Here is an 18480-nt window from a genome sequence, read left to right as displayed (position 1 = left end):
AGTGTATAGACCCACTCTTTGTTTATTTCTCCCAAAGTTTATGACCTCACACCATATTAGTGATGGGAAACATCTTATCGAATGCCTTTTGAAAATCCATCTACACTAAACCTCCTACATTATCTACCAATTGGTTAAGTCTTCAAAATATTCTTATTAAATATCAAAACACAACTTTGCTTTATTACGCCCATGCATTTCTAAACGTTCATTAATTTTACCTCGAATTATGGAGTTTGCCCTATCCCAGTTTCTTGAACTGTCTAGCACTGCCTCTCTTTCTCCAATTCTGTTTTGAATGCTTTGTGAATTCACATAAAACCACTCAATCCTGACTCCTAGTTTTTGGTACTTTGACCCTTATTATCTTACCTGGATTTCCCCAATCAGTTTTTTTTTTTACTATCCCTTGCCTCTTGTACAACATTGGTTTCTTCTCGCTCTACCTCAGAGCCTGTTTCTTTCCCTTTCTCCTCTGTTGTATTATCTTAATATTCTATTCCAATAGCTTTATTAATCCTGCTCTCTTTCTAGTATCAAACCTAAACTTCCCTCCCTTGTTGCATCAGCCCTACTGCCACTTGTGTGCCTTCCTAATAATCTTCTCTTTAACCTGTTCCAGCACATAGCAAGCAACCAAAAGAACTTAATTTGTACAGCACCTTCCACAGCCTCAGAATGCCCCAAAGCGCTTTACAGCCAATGAAGTACTTTTCAAGTGTAGTCACTGTTGTTTCATAGGTAAACATGGCAGTCAATATGCACACAGCAAGGTCCCACAAACAGTAATGAGATGAATGACCAGTTAATCCATTTTTAGTTTTGGTTGAGGGATATATATGGCCCTCCCAGATACTGGGAGAACTCTCCTGCTCATCTTTGAATAATGTCATGATATCTTTTACATCCACCTCAGAGAGCAGCACTCCCTCACTAATGCACTGAACTGTTAGCCTAGACTCTGGACTCATTCTACAATAGAGTTTGAAGCCACAACCTTCTGACTCAGCTAAGATTACTGCCACTGAGCCAAAGCTGACAAGGCAATCTAAAGACGACCACTCAAGGTCTTATCTTTCAATATAGTTCCCAACTCCTTAGCCTCCCTTTCCAAAACCTCAAACTTACTTTCACCTATGCCATTAGTTTCCATGTGGACCCCGACTTTTGGCAGCTCTTCCTCCCTTTCCAGAAGCGTTCCCACTTGTTCTGGCATTAGGAAGGCAACTCTAGACGATAGCATCCTCCACTACTACCACTCTCCCATTCAAGTAGTCTACTGGCCTCTCACCCTCTTGGACAGTTCCTTGCTGCCACCGTGGAGCAATGTTGCTCAGGACTACCCCCCTCCCCAGTAGTTATCATTCCCCACCTCATATTTTGCCACTAAGTGTCTATTGGACAGTTCCAGTACTTTGGGGGGGGGGGGGGGGGGGGAAAGAGAGAGAATCCCTGCACCCAAGTCTTGTGTCTCTCTCTGCTGCCCCTGCATATGGTTACTTCTCTCTTTCCACACTATCCCAGTTTCTTGAACTGTCTAGCACTGCCTTTTAGGTGACCACATTCTGCAGGGTACAATCCAAAAACCTCTCACCCTCTCTGGTGCTGCAGACTTTTTCCAATTGCTGCTTGAGTACAGAGATCCTCAGCTCTAGAGACACAATTTTCCAACACTTAGTGCAAATATGCTGCCCCTGAATACAGAGGATCCACAATCACCATGTATCACACTCTACACACATAATGAGGGTTCCCTGAATACATGATCATCCCTCGGTGTCTAATTTTAAAACATAGATGGTGTTGGCCTGAATTCCAACTAGCACCAAAGTGTTGCAGGAGTTAAATTCCACTTACTCACCTCACACAAGTATCAACTATAAAAAAAAAGCTCTTGTCTAACTGCACCTTAATGCTGAGCTGAGGGGCTAAATTCCACTCTTCTTGCCTCTCACATGTCACTGGCTTCTTTGCCGCTCAAAGCACTGCATGCTTTCAGCTTATGTCTAATAGAATGGCATATAATATACTTAGTGCATAGAGTCTTACTTGTGGTTAAATTATAGAACACAGCACTGAAACTTTTCAGCTATTTATTTTTCTATAGATTTTCTTGTCTTTCTGCTCATGTTGCTGTTATACACTCCCTCAGTACTGCACTAAAGAATCAGCCTAAATGTTGTGCCCAAGTCCTGGAGTAATGTATGAACCCCATGACTTTCTGCCTCAGAAGTGAGTGCTACCACTGGGCCAAGGCTGACAGTATAAACAAATTCTAAAACCCGACAACAAACTGATACCCGATAGTCTTTTGGGCAAGTTATTTGTGCAGGTGTAACAGTACTAGCAGGAAACATATGAAATTCTTGAGCCAGTACCACATCTTGCATCTTGAATAAATGCAAAATTTGGAGATATAAAAGATACAATCAACTTTAACTAATCTACAATTTTGGCTTTCTTTTTCTTTTATATGCTGTTAGTACAAAGTCATCAATGACATCCACCCTTTATCCAGATAACTTACACTTTCTAGTTTTGAAACTTTCCCTTTTCCATTCTGCAAACATTCTTTCGATTTCTTGGCTTTCTTTTTCAGTCCAGTTGCACAAATGTCTGACCTGGGACACAGCACCTAAAACAACAATAAATCCTCATTTACCAGCAGCTCAATGACAGTAGAAGGATTCAAAGTTTAACAAGACACTGACGATGAAGACCCACTAATATTGCATTTAGTTTGGCAACATTACCAAATCTGTCAAGGGTTGTTTTAGGAACAAAGGAACCAACCAGGGAACAGGCTATTTTAGATCTTGTTTTGTGTAATGAGACAGAGTTAATTAGTAATCTTATAGTAAAGGATCCTGTGGGGAAGAGTGATCATAATATGATAGAATTTCACGTTGAGTTTGAAAGTGACATTCTTACGTCCGACAATAGTCTTAAAACTTAAACAAAGCCAATTACGAGTTGGCTAAGGTAGACTGGGAAATTAGATTAAAAGGTATGACAGCAGATAAGCAGTGGCAATTATTTAAAGAAATATTCCAAAATTCTCAACGAATATATAGTCCATTGAGAAATAAAAACTACACGGGAAATGTGATCCACCTGTGGCTAACTAAAGAAGTTAAGGATAGTATTAGATTAAAAGAGGCTTAAAATGTTGCAAGAATAGTAGCAAGCCTGAGGATTGGGAGAGCTTTAGAAACCAGCAAAGGATGACCACAAAATTGATTAAAAAAAGGAGAAAATAGAATGGGAGTGTAAATTAGCAAGAAATATAAAAACAGCTTGTAAGAACTTCTACAAGTATGTAAAAAGGAAGAGTAGCAGCAAAAGTAAGCATTGGTTCCTTAGAGGCTGAGACAGGAGAAATTATATTGGGGAACAAGGAAATGGCAAAGACTTCAAACAAATATTTTGTAGCTGGCTTCAGTAAAAGTAGAAGACACAAAAAGTATACCAAAAATAGTGGGGAACCAAGGGGCTAATGAGAGCAAGGAATTTAAAGTAATTAATATCAGTAGAGAAAAAGTACTTGAGAAACTAATGGGAATAAAAGCCAACAAATCCCCTGGACCTGATGGCCTACATCCTAGGGTTTTAAGAGAGGTGGCTGCAGAGACAGTGGATGCATTGGTTGTGATCTTCCAAAATTCCCTAGATTTAGGAACGGTCCCAGCGAATTAGAAGGTAGTAAATGTAACCCCCGCTATTCAAGAAAGGAGGGAGAGAGAAAACGGGGAACTGTTGCCGGACATCAGTTGTTGAGAAAATGCTGGAATCCATTATTAAGGAAGTGGTAACAAGGTATTTAAAAAATCATAATATGATTAGGCAGTCAACATGGTTTTATGAAAGATAAATCGTGTTTGACAAATTTATTAGTTTTTTGAGGATGTAACTAGCTGGGTAGATAAAGGGGAACAAGTGGATGTAGTATATTTGGATTTCCAAAAGACATTCCATAAGGTGCCACATAAAAGGTTATTAAGCAAGATAAGGGCACATGGAGTTGGGGGTAATATAGTAGCATGGATAGAGGATTGGTTAATGGACAGAAAACAGAGAGTAGGGATAAACGGGTCTTTTTCAAGTTGGCAGGCTGTAACTAGTGGGGTGCCGCAAGGATCAGTGTTGGGGTCTCGGCTATTTACAATCTATATTAATATCCTAGATGAAGGGACCGAGTGTAATGTATCCAATTTTGCTGACGATACAAAGCTCGGTGGGATTGTAAGCTGTGAGGAGAACACAGAGTCTGCAAAGGGATATAGACAGGTTAAGTGAGTGGACAATAAGGTGACAGATGGAGTATAATGTGGGAAAATGTCAGGTTATTCATTTTGGTAGGAAGAATAGAAAAACAGAATTATTTTTTAAATGGTGAGAAACTATTAAATGTTGGTGTTCAGAGAGATAGGTGTCCTAGTACAGGAAACACAGAGTTACCATGCAGGTACAACAAGCAATCAGGAAGGCAAATGGCTTGTTGGCCTTTATTGCTAGAGGGTTGGCGTACAAGAGTAAGGAAGTCTTGTTACAATTGTATAGGGCTCTTGTGAGACCACACCTGGAGTACTGTGCACAGTTTTGGTCTCTTATTTAAGGAAGGATCTACTTGCTTTGGAGGCGGTGCAACGAAGGTTCACGAGATTGATTCCTGGGATGAGAGGGCTGTCCTATGAGGAGAGATTGTGTAGAATGGGCCGATACTCTCTGGAGTTTAGAAGAATGAGAGGTGATCTCATTGAAATATATAAGATTCTGAGGGTGATCGACAGGATAAATGCTGAGAGATTGCTTCCCCTGGCTAGAGAGTCTAGAGCTAGGGGGCATCGTCTCAGGATAAGGGGTCGGCCTTTTAAGACTGAGATGAGGAGGAATGTCTTCACTCAGAGGGTTGTGTATCTTTGGAAATCTCTGCCCCAATGTGCTGTGGATGCGCAGTCGTTGAGTATATTCAAGGCCGAGATAGATAGATTTTTGGACTCTAGGGGAATCAAGGGATATGGGGATAGGGCAGGAAAGTGGAGTTGAGGTCGCAGATCAGCCATGATCTTATTGAATGGCGGAGCAGATCAAGGAGCCGTATGGCCTAGTCCTGCTCCTAATTCTTAGGTTCTTAACTGTGTTGATCATATATTACAGTTCTGAAGATTTAGATCTGTTGGCTCCCTCAATGGTCTAACAAACTCTGTAAGCGGTCCTGGTGCTCTATAATATGGACGCTTTACAGAAAAGATACACATTTCCCTTGCTTTCTTTGCCAGTTAGCATATTGGCATCTTGTGCGATATGCCTCACATTACTATCTGCTTTGAGCAATATACTACTCTCATGGAGCTGAAAGCAAAGTTTCTACATTTCCAACCAACTGTTTATCCATTGGCTAAGTAATTGCTGAAAACCAAGTCATGATGTATATTTTGAGTTGTTACTATTAATAATTTTTTTTTCTCTTTTCATCATTCCAACAACTTTATTTTTGAACCATTGCAAGATTCACTATCTCAAAACCTCCATCCCCAAATCAAATCCAGAAAGTTTATATAAATAGAGGCAATATAACCCATTAATTTTGTCACAGAATTTAAAGTGCAACAATATTCTGTTTCAAAGCCCTATTAATATGTATAATTTACAAGAGTCATTGTTCTCTTTCATCTGGGAGCCCGGTGACCACCACTGAACCTGGTTTATTCATTCACCCTCCAACCACACGGCCAGCTGGCAGACAGCGCTCCAAAAGAGTTTAGATTAGCCCAATATTCATTTGCAAATGTGGACAGAGGTACAAATTATGATTAGTATGAATGGAATTCCCAGGAGTTGAGTGATTTAAGTGACAAACCACTCAAAGATTCCAGCTGGAAAAGGACCGGTATGAGTTTGGGGAGGAGGAGATTCAGGTCAGGCCCGAGTTTGGGAAGGAGGAGATTCAGGTCAGGCCCGAGTTTGGGAAGGAGGAGATTCAGGTCAGGCCCGAGTTTGGGAAGGACGAGATTCAGGTCAGGCCCGAGTTTGGGAAGGAGGAGATTCAGGTCAGGCCCGAGTTTGGGAAGGAGGAGATTCAGGTCAGGCACGAGTTTGGGAAGGAGGAGATTCAGGTCAGGCACGAGTTTGGGAAGGAGGAGATTCAGGTCAGGCCCGAGTTTGGGGAGGAGATGATTCAGATCAGGATCGAGTTTGGGAAGGAGGAGATTCAGATCAGGCACGAGTTTGGGAAGGAGGAGATTCAGGTCAGGCACGAGTTTGGTAAGGAGGAGATTCAGGTCAGGCCCGAATTTGGGGAGGAGGAGATTCAGGTCAGGCACGCGTTTGGGAAGGAGGAGATTCAGGTCAGGCCCGAATTTGGGGAGGAGATGATTCAGGTCAGGCCCGAGTTTGGGAAGGAGGAGATTCAGGTCAGGCCCGAGTTTGGGGAGGAGATGATTCAGGTCAGGCCCGAGTTTGGGAAGGATGAGATTAAGGATATCAGAGTTGATATATTTTACTCATGGGATTTTACAGAGAGTATTCTTCCAATGACAGTACAGCACCCCAAGTAATGACATACTGCTATTTCAGTCTTATTCTGGCATTCGAATGCTTAATATGCAAATACAGTCTCCTTTTGGTAGCGCTACCAGTCTTCTTACCTCGTAAAGGGAGCAGCTGGAGTTCTTTTTCAGAAACATTTGAGCTGCACAGACTTTCCAGCTCTCGACATCTGCAAGCAGGGACTCCAGTTGAGGCAGTGGATCCAGATGTACTGGGATTGTACGGCCACGTGACACAAGCTCTACCAATGTTTCCACTGGGGGATGCTGGTCAGAGCTCTAAAAACAAGTACAAAACACGGAAAATAATGTTCACACACTGCATGAAATGCTTAGAAAGTGGCCAACTTGTATACTTTAGCAACTCACACTTGTAATACAGATGCAAAGCTGGGGCAGAATGCACACATTTTATATTTTAGTACTGAATGGCTACTGAAGTATCACTGAAAATACAGACTGTTCTTCTGTAGAAATCAAAATTTACATCACTATAATGGGTCACATGCAAGTTCTCACCTCCATATCTGATGACCCAGTTTTCATTGTGTATTAATAATTTCCTGTGGCATTGCTCATGCTGAGTCAGAGGATTCACTGTTTTATAACAATATAGGGGTGTTCATGCCATGTAAGGGATAACAAGAGATAACTGACTGAGTGACTGAATACGCCAAATTCCATTTTATTAAATGGTATTGTAGGATTTTTACTGGTGTTTTGGAGATTGATTCTATAACTGTCCTTTATTCGGTGAAAGCAGTAAATGAGTGGCTTTTATTTTTAGACATTCTTTACTTGTGTTTAATTTTTAATCCCTTACCATTTTTAAAGCTAAGAATCAAAAGCAAGATGATATGCATGTTACATCAATTAGAGGTAGACAACTGATATTTAGCAGATGGGGAATGGAGTATGGCTGCCTTTGGCAGAACAAGGGGACGGTCCTGAGGGTTGGTAGAAATGAAGTAGGGGTCCCAACATTAGATAGTACCGCAGTGGTGGGACCAAGAGTTTGGCAGCATGGGGAAAGAAAGACTTGCGTTTATATATAGCGCCTTTTACGACCACCGGACATCCCAAAGGGGAGTCCTTTGATTGACATTATTGTGGAAAGGGAACCTGCAGTTTGGCACAGCTAGGGGTTGAATGTGAGGTATAACTCACTGGTGGATTCCTGGTGTCTGTCAGCAGTGAGGGGAGAGCAGAGCACTTGGAGGGATCGCATGTCTGGCAGCACTGATTTGTGACTTAAAAGATCTCTATCCCTGCATGTGTCTCTCACTCCCACACACATACATGCACGAGAAAATCTAAACATTGTAGTTACCTTCAGCTAAATACAGGTGTTAATTCAACTCATTTATTTTTTGTTTGAAAGAAGAGGCCATAGAAAGATGAGGAAGGACACAGTCTCCGATTCTGACCCCTCCCTGTCTCTCACGGATGTCACTGATTAGGTTTACATTTTCTGTCAACATAACATGTAATAATTGGAAGCCATGTTTTAAAATTCAATTACATTTTTTTGAAAAATGAACTCCAATTAAAGAGAAAATAAACTTTGCCTCTCAGTTTAATTTCTGAAGTTTATAGAACACCAAACAAAAACAGATGTGTAATCAGTAGTTTGCTTTCCCCCCCCACACTCCCACCTATTTTAGGGAGAAAATAAATCTTATCTGAATAAAGTTTTTGAAATCTGATTTCTCTAGCTTTGCTTCAAATAATTTTGAAAAACTGAGCAAAAACTGTTATACTGAATGGTATGAAAATTTCCTGGAAAATTGGGTACACTATACATGCTCAGAGTGTACAACCGGAATTCAGTGCAGAATAGTGCTTGATATTTTATATTATATTGCTAAATATATTTTATGTTAGGTTAGATCTTATGGTAACTGGAGTGGCCCACAATGGATGATGGGATAGTTAGCATATAGTGAAAAGTGAGTCGATGCAGCAGGACACATACATCTAACGGATTCTGCTGGCAAAGGAGGCAACGTCCTTGAGAAAACCAGTAAATCAGAGTAAGAGGCTATAGGAAGTAGAACTAAATGCAGCTGAGTTTATGGTTAACTAGAATTTAAACTAAATGGTGAATGAACAAGAGCAGAATGAGTCTAAAATATGATTTTAGCAGTGCAAAAACATACACAATTAACAGGAAGTAAGCTAGTTTAGGGATAATGGAAAAGTACTGAGAAAGAGATGACTTCAGTTCAGCAACATAAGGAACAGAATGTAACAACCTTGAGTTGAGAGTATGTCTGTCAGTGACCCGAGCTGTTTACTGAGGAGTACAAATATGGCGAGCTCCATTGTGCTCTGGCACTTCGGGAGAATGACTCATTCCATCTTGATTGTCTGACCCAGCTGAGGTGCCCCGGATCGCAAGTATGACTTCTGCCCTTATGAGCTGTTATGAGTAGGCTGTATGGCTTTCAGATCTAGCTGTATACATAGTACTGTCCTGTAGCTTCTGTGAATTTTGGACTAAGTTATTATACATAAAGCTATTATGTGTTGAGATTCCTTGAACCAGCACCACCTAGTGGAGTCACATCCAAGGATTCCTTGAAGTGAGCACACGCACTCAACCAACATTCAGCTAACAATGTCGCAGCTCTGGGCAAAAATATCAAGTCCAAACTTTTGGGAAAGGCTGAAGCTTTCAAGTAAAAAAAAGTGACATTAAAAAGACAATAGACAATTCAATTATTACATTTAAATTATGCCATTGTAAAACTAGCTAATCTCTTGTACCACTGTACTGGAGTTAAGACCAAGTGAAGCTGGGTTAGAGGGTGGATAATTTTTTTTAATTCATTCACATTGCTGAGAGTCTGGAGTCGCATATAGCCCAGACTGGGTAAGGATGGCAGATTTCCTTCCCTAAAAAGGACATTAGAGAACCAGGTGGGTTTTTAAAGACAATCTGGTAGTTTCATGGTCACCATTACTGAGGCTAGTTTTTTATTCCAGATTTATTTTATTATTTGAATTTTAAATTACCCAGCTGCCGTGGGATTTTGAACTCTTCTCCCTGGATCATTAGTCCAGGCCTCTAGATTACTAGTCCAGTAACATAACCACTGCTACCGTACCCCTATTGGACCAGGATGCAGAGATGTAATTCTGTCCCGAGTTTAAAGTGATACATTCTAACCTTATTTTTATCTAATTCTTCTATTTTAAAATGATTATTTTATAGTTAAATAGAAATTCCTATAACAATTTAGATAGCAAGAAAATGGAGTTAGTTGTACTCTGTGGTACAGGCCAAGGAGCGGAGAGATAAGATGCTACAGTGCTGCTATTGTTAGAAGCACGTAACTGTATCACAAGTTTGCATATGCAGTTTCTAATATAAATATTGACACAGGAATTTATAATGCAAAAAGGTTGACAAGAAGTATTTTAGATATATTATGTGGAATTTTTTAGTTTTGTTATACCCTTCTTTTGAACATTATAAATTTCAGTGACTATGGAAAAATGGTGGATGAAATTCTTTAGAGAAAACATTTTGACTGAGGGAAAGATACAAGTAACTTGCAGAACACAGTGTAGCATGACAGGCAAGGTATGATACCTCGAACATTGAAACTTCTATTACAGCACCACGTAGTTACATCTCAGGGTTACAGAAATGTAGACATCTTTTATAGTGGAATGATTACTGACCCCGCAGCTCGCGATGCTGGCACAAAGACTACGGATACCTGACCCGACCTGCATCACGCTACAAACCCCACGACAGACCTGAATCACGCTACAAACCCCACGACAGACCTGAATCACGCTACAAACCCCACGACAGACCTGAATCACGCTACAAACCCCACGACAGACCTGAATCACGCTACAAACCCCACGACAGACCTGCATCATGCTAAACCCCACGACAGACCTGCATCACGCTACAAACGACCTGCATCACGCTACAAACCCGACAGACCTGCATCACGCTACAAACCCCACGACAGACCTGCATCACGCTAAACCCCACGACAGACCTGCATCACGCTACAAACCCCACAACAGACCTGCATCACGCTACAAACGACCTGCATCACGCTACAAACCCCACGACAGACCTGCATCACGCTACAAACCCCACGACAGACCTGCATCACGCTACAAACCCCACGACAGACCTGCATCACACTAAACCCCACGACAGACCTGCATCACGCTACAAACCCAACAGACCTGCATCACGCTACAAACCCCACGACAGACCTGCATCACGCTACAAACCCCACGACAGACCTGCATCACGCTACAAACCCCACGACAGACCTGCATCACGCTACAAACCCCACGACAGACCTGCATCACGCTACAAACCCCACGACAGACCTGCATCACGCTAAACCCCACGACAGACCTGCATCACGCTACAAACCCCACGACAGACCTGCATCACGCTAAACCCCACGACAGACCTGCATCACGCTACAAACCCCACGACAGACCTGCATCACGCTACAAACCCCACGACAGACCTGCATCACGCTAAACCCCACGACAGACCTGCATCACGCTACGAACCCCACGACTGACCTGCATCACGCTACAAACCCCACGACAGACCTGCATCACGCTACAAACCCGACAGACCTGGATCACGCTACAAACCCCACGACAGACCTGCATCACGCTACAAACCCCACGACAGACCTGCATCACGCTACAAACCCCACGACAGACCTGCATCACGCTACAAACCCCACGACAGACCTGCATCACGCTACGAACCCCACGACAGACCTGCATCACGCTACAAACCCCACGACAGACCTGAATCACGCTACAAACCCCACGACAGACCTGCATCACGCTACAAACCCCACGACTGACCTGCATCACGCTACGAACCCCACGACAGACCTGCATCACGCTACGAACCCCACGACAGACCTGCATCACGCTACGAACCCCACGACAGACCTGCATCACGCTACAAACCCCACGACAGACCTGCATCACGCTACAAACCCCACGACAGACCTGCATCACGCTACAAACCCCACGACAGACCTGCATCACGCTACAAACCCCACGACAGACCTGCATCACGCTACGAACCCCACGACTGACCTGCATCATGCTACGAACCCCACGACAGACCTGCATCACGCTACGAACCCCACGACAGACCTGCATCACGCTACGAACCCCACGACAGACCTGCATCACGCTACAAACCCCACGACAGACCTGCATCACGCTACAAACCCCACGACAGACCTGCATCACGCTACAAACCCCACGACAGACCTGCATCACGCTACAAACCCCACGACAGACCTGCATCACGCTACAAACCCCACGACAGACCTGCATCACGCTACAAACCCCACGACAGACCTGCATCACGCTACAAACCCCACGACTGACCTGCATCATGCTACGAACCCCACGACAGACCTGCATCACGCTACGAACCCCACGACTGACCTGCATCACGCTACGAACCCCACGACAGACCTGCATCACGCTACAAACCCCACGACTGACCTGCATCACGCTACAAACCCCACGACAGACCTGGATCACGCTACAAACCCCACGACAGACCTGCATCACGCTACAAACCCCACGCTAAGTGTGCCTGACTTGTTAGTGGTTGGGGTTAGAGTTAGGGTTAGATTTGGGGTTAGGAGTCAATAATCATTCAGTTATAAAAGATGTCCACACTTCTGTAACCCTTGGATCGTTAGCATTGAGCATTGTGCGAGATCTGATGTGACATCTTCAGTTACCTCTACATTGCCTGCAGAACCCACAATTGACACATCCCATTGTCACTAAACGTGTCCTGTTTTATAATGGAATTTCCCATTGCAAGGGGTTTACAAACAGTTTTCAATGGAACATACAACCCTCATACCGAATTTAATACTACAGATAGATATGGGCAGTTTAATATTGGTGTGCTCTTTTACGGTTTTCTTTCTACAGTATAATGCTTAGAAATTAGACACCCTGAGATCCACAGATCAAAAGGGGTTTGTTAAATTATCCCGGGGTGTTTGAGATCATCAGTTTTCTTGCCAAAGGAACCATCAGCAAAACTAAAGAGAGTGCTGGATACAAAGAGAAGCGATGTTAACAGTAAAAGATTACTTTTACACTTAGCACCTTTTACAGTGGACAGTAGCTCTTTCTGGGCTTGGATTCTAGGGTGCCTTCACCCCATTCAGATAGCTTACATTGTCTTTCAAAAACTAAGACTGAGGTTCCCAAAGAGTACATCAATATTTACAAGAGGCCACCGGGAACACCTCAGTATCGATAGGGGGCGCCCCACAGAGAAAATATTGAAAACCACTGAACTCGGGCGCAACCTTAATTTACACTGAACTCGGGCGCAACCTTAATTTACACTGAACTCGGGCGCAACCTTAATTTACACTGAACTCGGGCACAACCTTAATTTACACTGAACTCGAGCGCAACCTTAATTTACACTGAACTCGGGCACAACCTTAATTTACACTGAACTCGAGCGCAACCTTAATTTACACTGAACTCGAGCACAACCTTAATTTACACTGAACTCGGGCACAACCTTAATTTACACTGAACTCGGGCACAACCTTAATTTACACTGAACTCGAGCGCAACCTTAATTTACACTGAACTCGGGCACAACCTTAATTTACACTGAACTCGAGCGCAACCTTAATTTACACTGAACTCGAGCGCAACCTTAATTTACACTGAACTCGGGCACAACCTTAATTTACACTGAACTCGAGCGCAACCTTAATTTACACTGAACTCGGGCACAACCTTAATTTACACTGAACTCGGGCACAACTTTAATTTACACTGAACTCGAGCACAACCTTAATTTACACTGAACTCGGGCACAACCTTAATTTACACTGAACTCGGGCACAACTTTAATTTACACTGAACTCGAGCACAACCTTAATTTACACTGAACTTGGGCACAACCTTAATTTACACTGAACTCGGGCACAACTTTAATTTACACTGAACTCGAGCACAACCTTAATTTACACTGAACTCGGGCACAACCTTAATTTACACTGAACTCGAGCGCAACCTTAATTTACACTGAACTCGGGCACAAACTTAATTTACACTGAACTCGGGCACAACCTTAATTTACACTGAACTCGGGCACAACCTTAATTTACACTGAACTCGAGCGCAACCTTAATTTACACTGAACTCGGGCACAACTTTAATTTACACTGAACTCGAGCACAACCTTAATTTACACTGAACTCGGGCACAACCTTAATTTACACTGAACTCGGGCACAACTTTAATTTACACTGAACTCGAGCACAACCTTAATTTACACTGAACTCGGGCACAACCTTAATTTACACTGAACTCGGGCACAACCTTAATTTACACTGAACTCGAGCACAACCTTAATTCACACTGAACTCGGGCACAACCTTAATTTACACTGAACTCGAGCACAACCTTAATTTACACTGAACTCGGGCACAACCTTAATTTACACTGAACTCGAGCACAACCTTAATTTACACTGAACTCGGGCACAACCTTAATTTACACTGAACTCGGGCACAACTTTAATTTACACTGAACTCGGGCACAACCTTAATTTACACTGAACTCGGGCACAACCTTAATTTACACTGAACTCGAGCACAACTTTAATTTACACTGAATTCGAGCACAACTTTAATTTACACTGAACTCGAGCACAACCTTAATTTACACTGAACTCGGGCACAACCTTAATTTACACTGAACTCGGGCACAACCTTAATTTACACTGAACTCGGGCACAACTTTAATTTACACTGAACTCGGGCACAACCTTAATTTACACTGAACTCGGGCACAACCTTAATTTACACTGAGCTCGGGCGCAACCTTAATTTACACTGAACTCGGGCACAACCTTAATTTACACTGAACTCGGGCGCAAACTTAATTTACACTGAACTCGAGCACAACCTTAATTTACACTGAACTCGGGCACAACCTTAATTTACACTGAACTCGGGCACAACCTTAATTTACACTGAACTCGGGCACAACCTTAATTTACACTGAACTCGAGCACAACCTTAATTTACACTGAACTCGGGCACAACCTTAATTTACACTGAACTCGAGCACAACCTTAATTTACACTGAACTCGGGCACAACTTTAATTTACACTGAACTCGAGCACAACCTTAATTTACACTGAACTCGGGCACAACCTTAATTTACACTGAACTCGAGCACAACCTTAATTTACACTGAACTCGGGCACAACCTTAATTTACACTGAACTCGAGCACAACCTTAATTTACACTGAACTCGGGCACAACCTTAATTTACACTGAACTCGAGCACAACCTTAATTTACACTGAACTCGGGCACAACCTTAATTTACACTGAACTCGAGCGCAAACTTTAATTTAAGTCAAATTAAAATGAAGCATTACGCCTTGACTTTCTTTCCCCGCAGGAGTTAGTCCAGTCAGGGAATATTCACCACATTCCATTTCCCTCCCTCTACAGCAGTGTTTACACTATGCAAGTGATCAACTTTCTCCAGAAGTACTTATACTTCCAGAACCAAATTCTCCTTAGTGAGCTGTGTTGGCTCAAAACATTACCACTAATAACCAGTTAACTCGCTGTCCAGCATCAATATCAAGCACTCTCCAGTCAGATACAGCGCGAGCCTGATGCAAGGCAAACCTCCCTTTCACTATACTGAACTCAAGAGCATCCGCATCTGTATCAATGTGACTTTTAAATTTTCAACACAGTATTCCAAGTAAGATTGCCAATTCAGTGCCAAATTATAGTCATAGGGCCCAACAGGGAGTCTTTCATCTTTATGTCTAGAGCAGCTTTAAAACTCAATAGCCTTTAAACAGAAACAGAAAATGCTGGAAACATTCAGCAGGTCAGTCTGCATCTGTGGAGAGAACACATAAGGGCTGATGGGGTTGGGGGTAATATATTAGCATGGATAAAGGATTGGTTAAAGGACAGAAAACAAAGAGTAGGAATAAGCGGGTGATTTTCAGGTTGATGGGCTGTTACTAGTGGAGTGTCACAAGGATCAGTGCTTGGGCCTCAGCAATTTACAATCTATATTAATGACTTACATGAAGGGACCGAGTGTAATGCATCCAAATTGATGATACAAAGCTAGGCACAAAGAATCTGCAAATGGATATAGACAGGTTAAGTGAGTGAGCAAGAAGGTGGCAGATAGAGTATAATGTGGGGACATGAGGTTATTCACTTTGGTAGGAAGAACAAAAACACAGAATTTTTTTCAAATGGTGAGAAACTATTAAATGTTAGTCCGAGGGATTTGGGTGTCCTTATACAGGAAACACAGAAAGTCAACATGCAGGTACAGCAAGCAAGGAGGAAGGCAAATGGCATGTTGGCCTTTATTCCAAGGGGGGGGTTGGAGTACAAGAGGAAGGAAGTCTCGCTCCAATTGTACCGGGCCTTGGTTAGACCACACCTGGAGTACTGGGCACAGTTTTGATCTCCATACCTAAGGAAGGATGTACTTGCCTTAGAGGCGGTGCAATGAAGGTTCATTAGATTGATTCCTGGGATGTCCTATGAGGAGAGATTGAGTAGAATGGGCCGATACTCTCTGGAGTTTAGAAGAATGAGAGGTGATCTCATTGAAACATACAAGAGGCTGAGAGGCTGTTGCCCCTGGCTGGAGAGTCTGGAACTAAAGTGTATAGTCTCAGGATTTAGGACCGGAGATGAGGAGAAATGTCTTCACTCAGAGGGTTGTGAATCTTTGGAATGCTCTACCTCAGAGGGCTGTGGATGCTGAGTCGTTGAGTATATTCAAGACTGAGATCAACAGGTTTTTGGACTCTAGGGGGATCAGGCAGGAAACGTGTTGAGTTTGAAGATCAGACAAATTCCCTGGACCTGACGGCCTACATCCTAGGGTTCTAAAAGAGGTGGCTGAAGAGATAGTGGATGCATTGGATTTGATCTTCCAAAATTCCCTAGATTCTGGAATGGTCCTAGCAGATTGGAAGGTCACAAATGTAACATGGCTATTCAACAAAGGAGGGAGAGAAAAAACAGGGAACTACAGGCCAGTTAGCCTGACATCAGCCATCGGGAAAATGCTGGAATCCATTGTTATTAAGGGTTTTAAGTCAATTAGAAAATCATAACATGATTAGGCGGAGTCAACATGGTTTTATGAAAGGGAAATCAGGTTTGACAAACTTAAGAGTTTTTTGAGGATGTAACTAGCAGAGTAGATAAAAGAGAACCAGTGGATGTGGTATATTTGGATTTCCAAAAGGCATTCGATAAGGTGACACATAAAAGATTATTACACAAGATTAGGGCTCACGGGGTTGGGGGTAATATAGTAGCATGGATAGAGGATTCGTTAATGGAGAGAAAACAGAGAGTAGGGATAAACAGATCGTTTTCAGGTTGGCAGGCTGTAACTAGTGGGGTGCCGCAAGGATCAGTGTTGGGGCCTCAGCTATTTACAATCTATATTAATGACCTAGATGAAGGGACCGAGTGTAATGTATCCAAGTTTGCTGATGATACAAAGCTAGGTGGGACAGTAAGCTGTGAAGAGAACACAAAGTCTGCAAAGGGATATAGATAGACTGTGAGTGGGCAGTAAGGTGGCAGATGGAATATAATGTAGGGAAATGTGAGGTTATTCACTTTGGTAGGAAGAATAGAAAAACAGAATATTTTTAAATGGTGAGAAACTTTCAAATGTTGGTGTTCAGAGAGATTTGGGTGTCCTCGTGCAAGAAACACAGAAAGCTAGTATGCAGGTACAGCAAGCAATAAGGAAGGCAAATGGCATGTTGGCCTTTATTGCAAGGGAGTTGGAGTATAAAAGTAAGGAAGTCTTGTTACAATTGTACAGGGCCTTGGTGAGACCACATCTGGAGTACGTGCACAGTTTTGGTCTCCTTATCTAAGGAAGGATATACTTGGTTGGAGGCGGTGCAACGGAGGTTCACTAGATTGATTCCTGGGATGAGAGGGCTGTCCTATGAGGAGAGATTGTGTAGAATGGGCCGATACTCTGGAATTTAGAAGAATGAGAGGTGATCTCATTGAAACATACAAGATTCTGAAGGGGATTGACAGGGTAGATGCTGAGAGGTTGTTTCCCCTGGCTGGAGTGTCTAGAACTAGGGGGCATAGTCTCAGGATAAGGGGCAGGCCATTTAAGACTGAGATGTGGAGGAATTTCTTCACTCAGAGGGTTGTGAATCTTTGGAATTCTCTGCCCCAGGGGGCTGTGTTGAGTATATTCAAGGTTGAGATAGATTTATGGACTCTTGGGGAATTAAGGGATATGGAGATTGGGCGGGAAAGTGGAGTTGAGGTCGATGATCAGCCATGATCTTATTGAATGGCGGAGCAGGCTCGAAGGGCAATATGGCCTACTCCTGCTCCCATTTCTTATGTTTCTTAACATTTCAGGTGTAGACCCTTAGTCTTAACTGGAAGAAATTACAAATGAACAGCTTTTAAAAAGAAATAGGAAAGGGAAGGGGAAAGCACACGAGAAGAAGAAACTGATTGACCTGCAAATCGCAAGAGGCTAGAATTGGAGGAGCACAGAAATCTCACAGGGTTGTAGGGCTGGAAAAGGTTACAGCGATAGGGAGTAGGTGAGGCCATGGAGAGATGTGAAACCAATGCTATTTTAAAATCGAGGCATTGTCAGACCCGGCGCCAATGTAGGTCAGGAGTGATGGGTGAACAGGACTTGGTGCGAGTTAGGATACGGGCAGCAGACAATAGGAGGCAGAATGAGAGAAATTGAAGACACTTACGAGACACAGAGTACATGTGAACAGCTGAGGTGGTGGGGGGGTGGGGGGTGGAAAGGTAGGTAGAATGGAAGCACGAGAAACTGACA

The 18480-nt window shown here is 42.9% G+C and overlaps 1 protein-coding gene across 2 annotated transcripts in view; it reads right to left on the bottom strand.

Annotated features, from left to right (window-relative positions):
• LOC147105378 (lysine-specific demethylase 5B-like) overlaps window positions 1–18480 on the bottom strand; it is a 169953-nt gene that overhangs the window by 31673 nt on the left and 119800 nt on the right. For both annotated transcript variants that reach the window (XM_086011674.1, XM_086011675.1), the window contains 2 exons: window positions 6648–6827; window positions 2528–2635 (listed from right to left, as the gene is read on the bottom strand). In XM_086011674.1, the coding sequence (XP_085867800.1) occupies window positions 2528–2635; window positions 6648–6827 (288 nt within the window). The remainder of the gene's footprint in view (window positions 1–2527; window positions 2636–6647; window positions 6828–18480) is intronic.

This window comes from Somniosus microcephalus, chromosome 18, assembly GCF_052327205.1.
Source record: "Somniosus microcephalus isolate GS21.2 chromosome 18, FLI_Smic_1.0, whole genome shotgun sequence".
NCBI lineage: Eukaryota > Metazoa > Chordata > Chondrichthyes > Squaliformes > Somniosidae > Somniosus > Somniosus microcephalus.
Note: the sequence above shows the minus strand (reverse complement) of the source record. Positions and strands in the feature narration are given on the sequence as shown.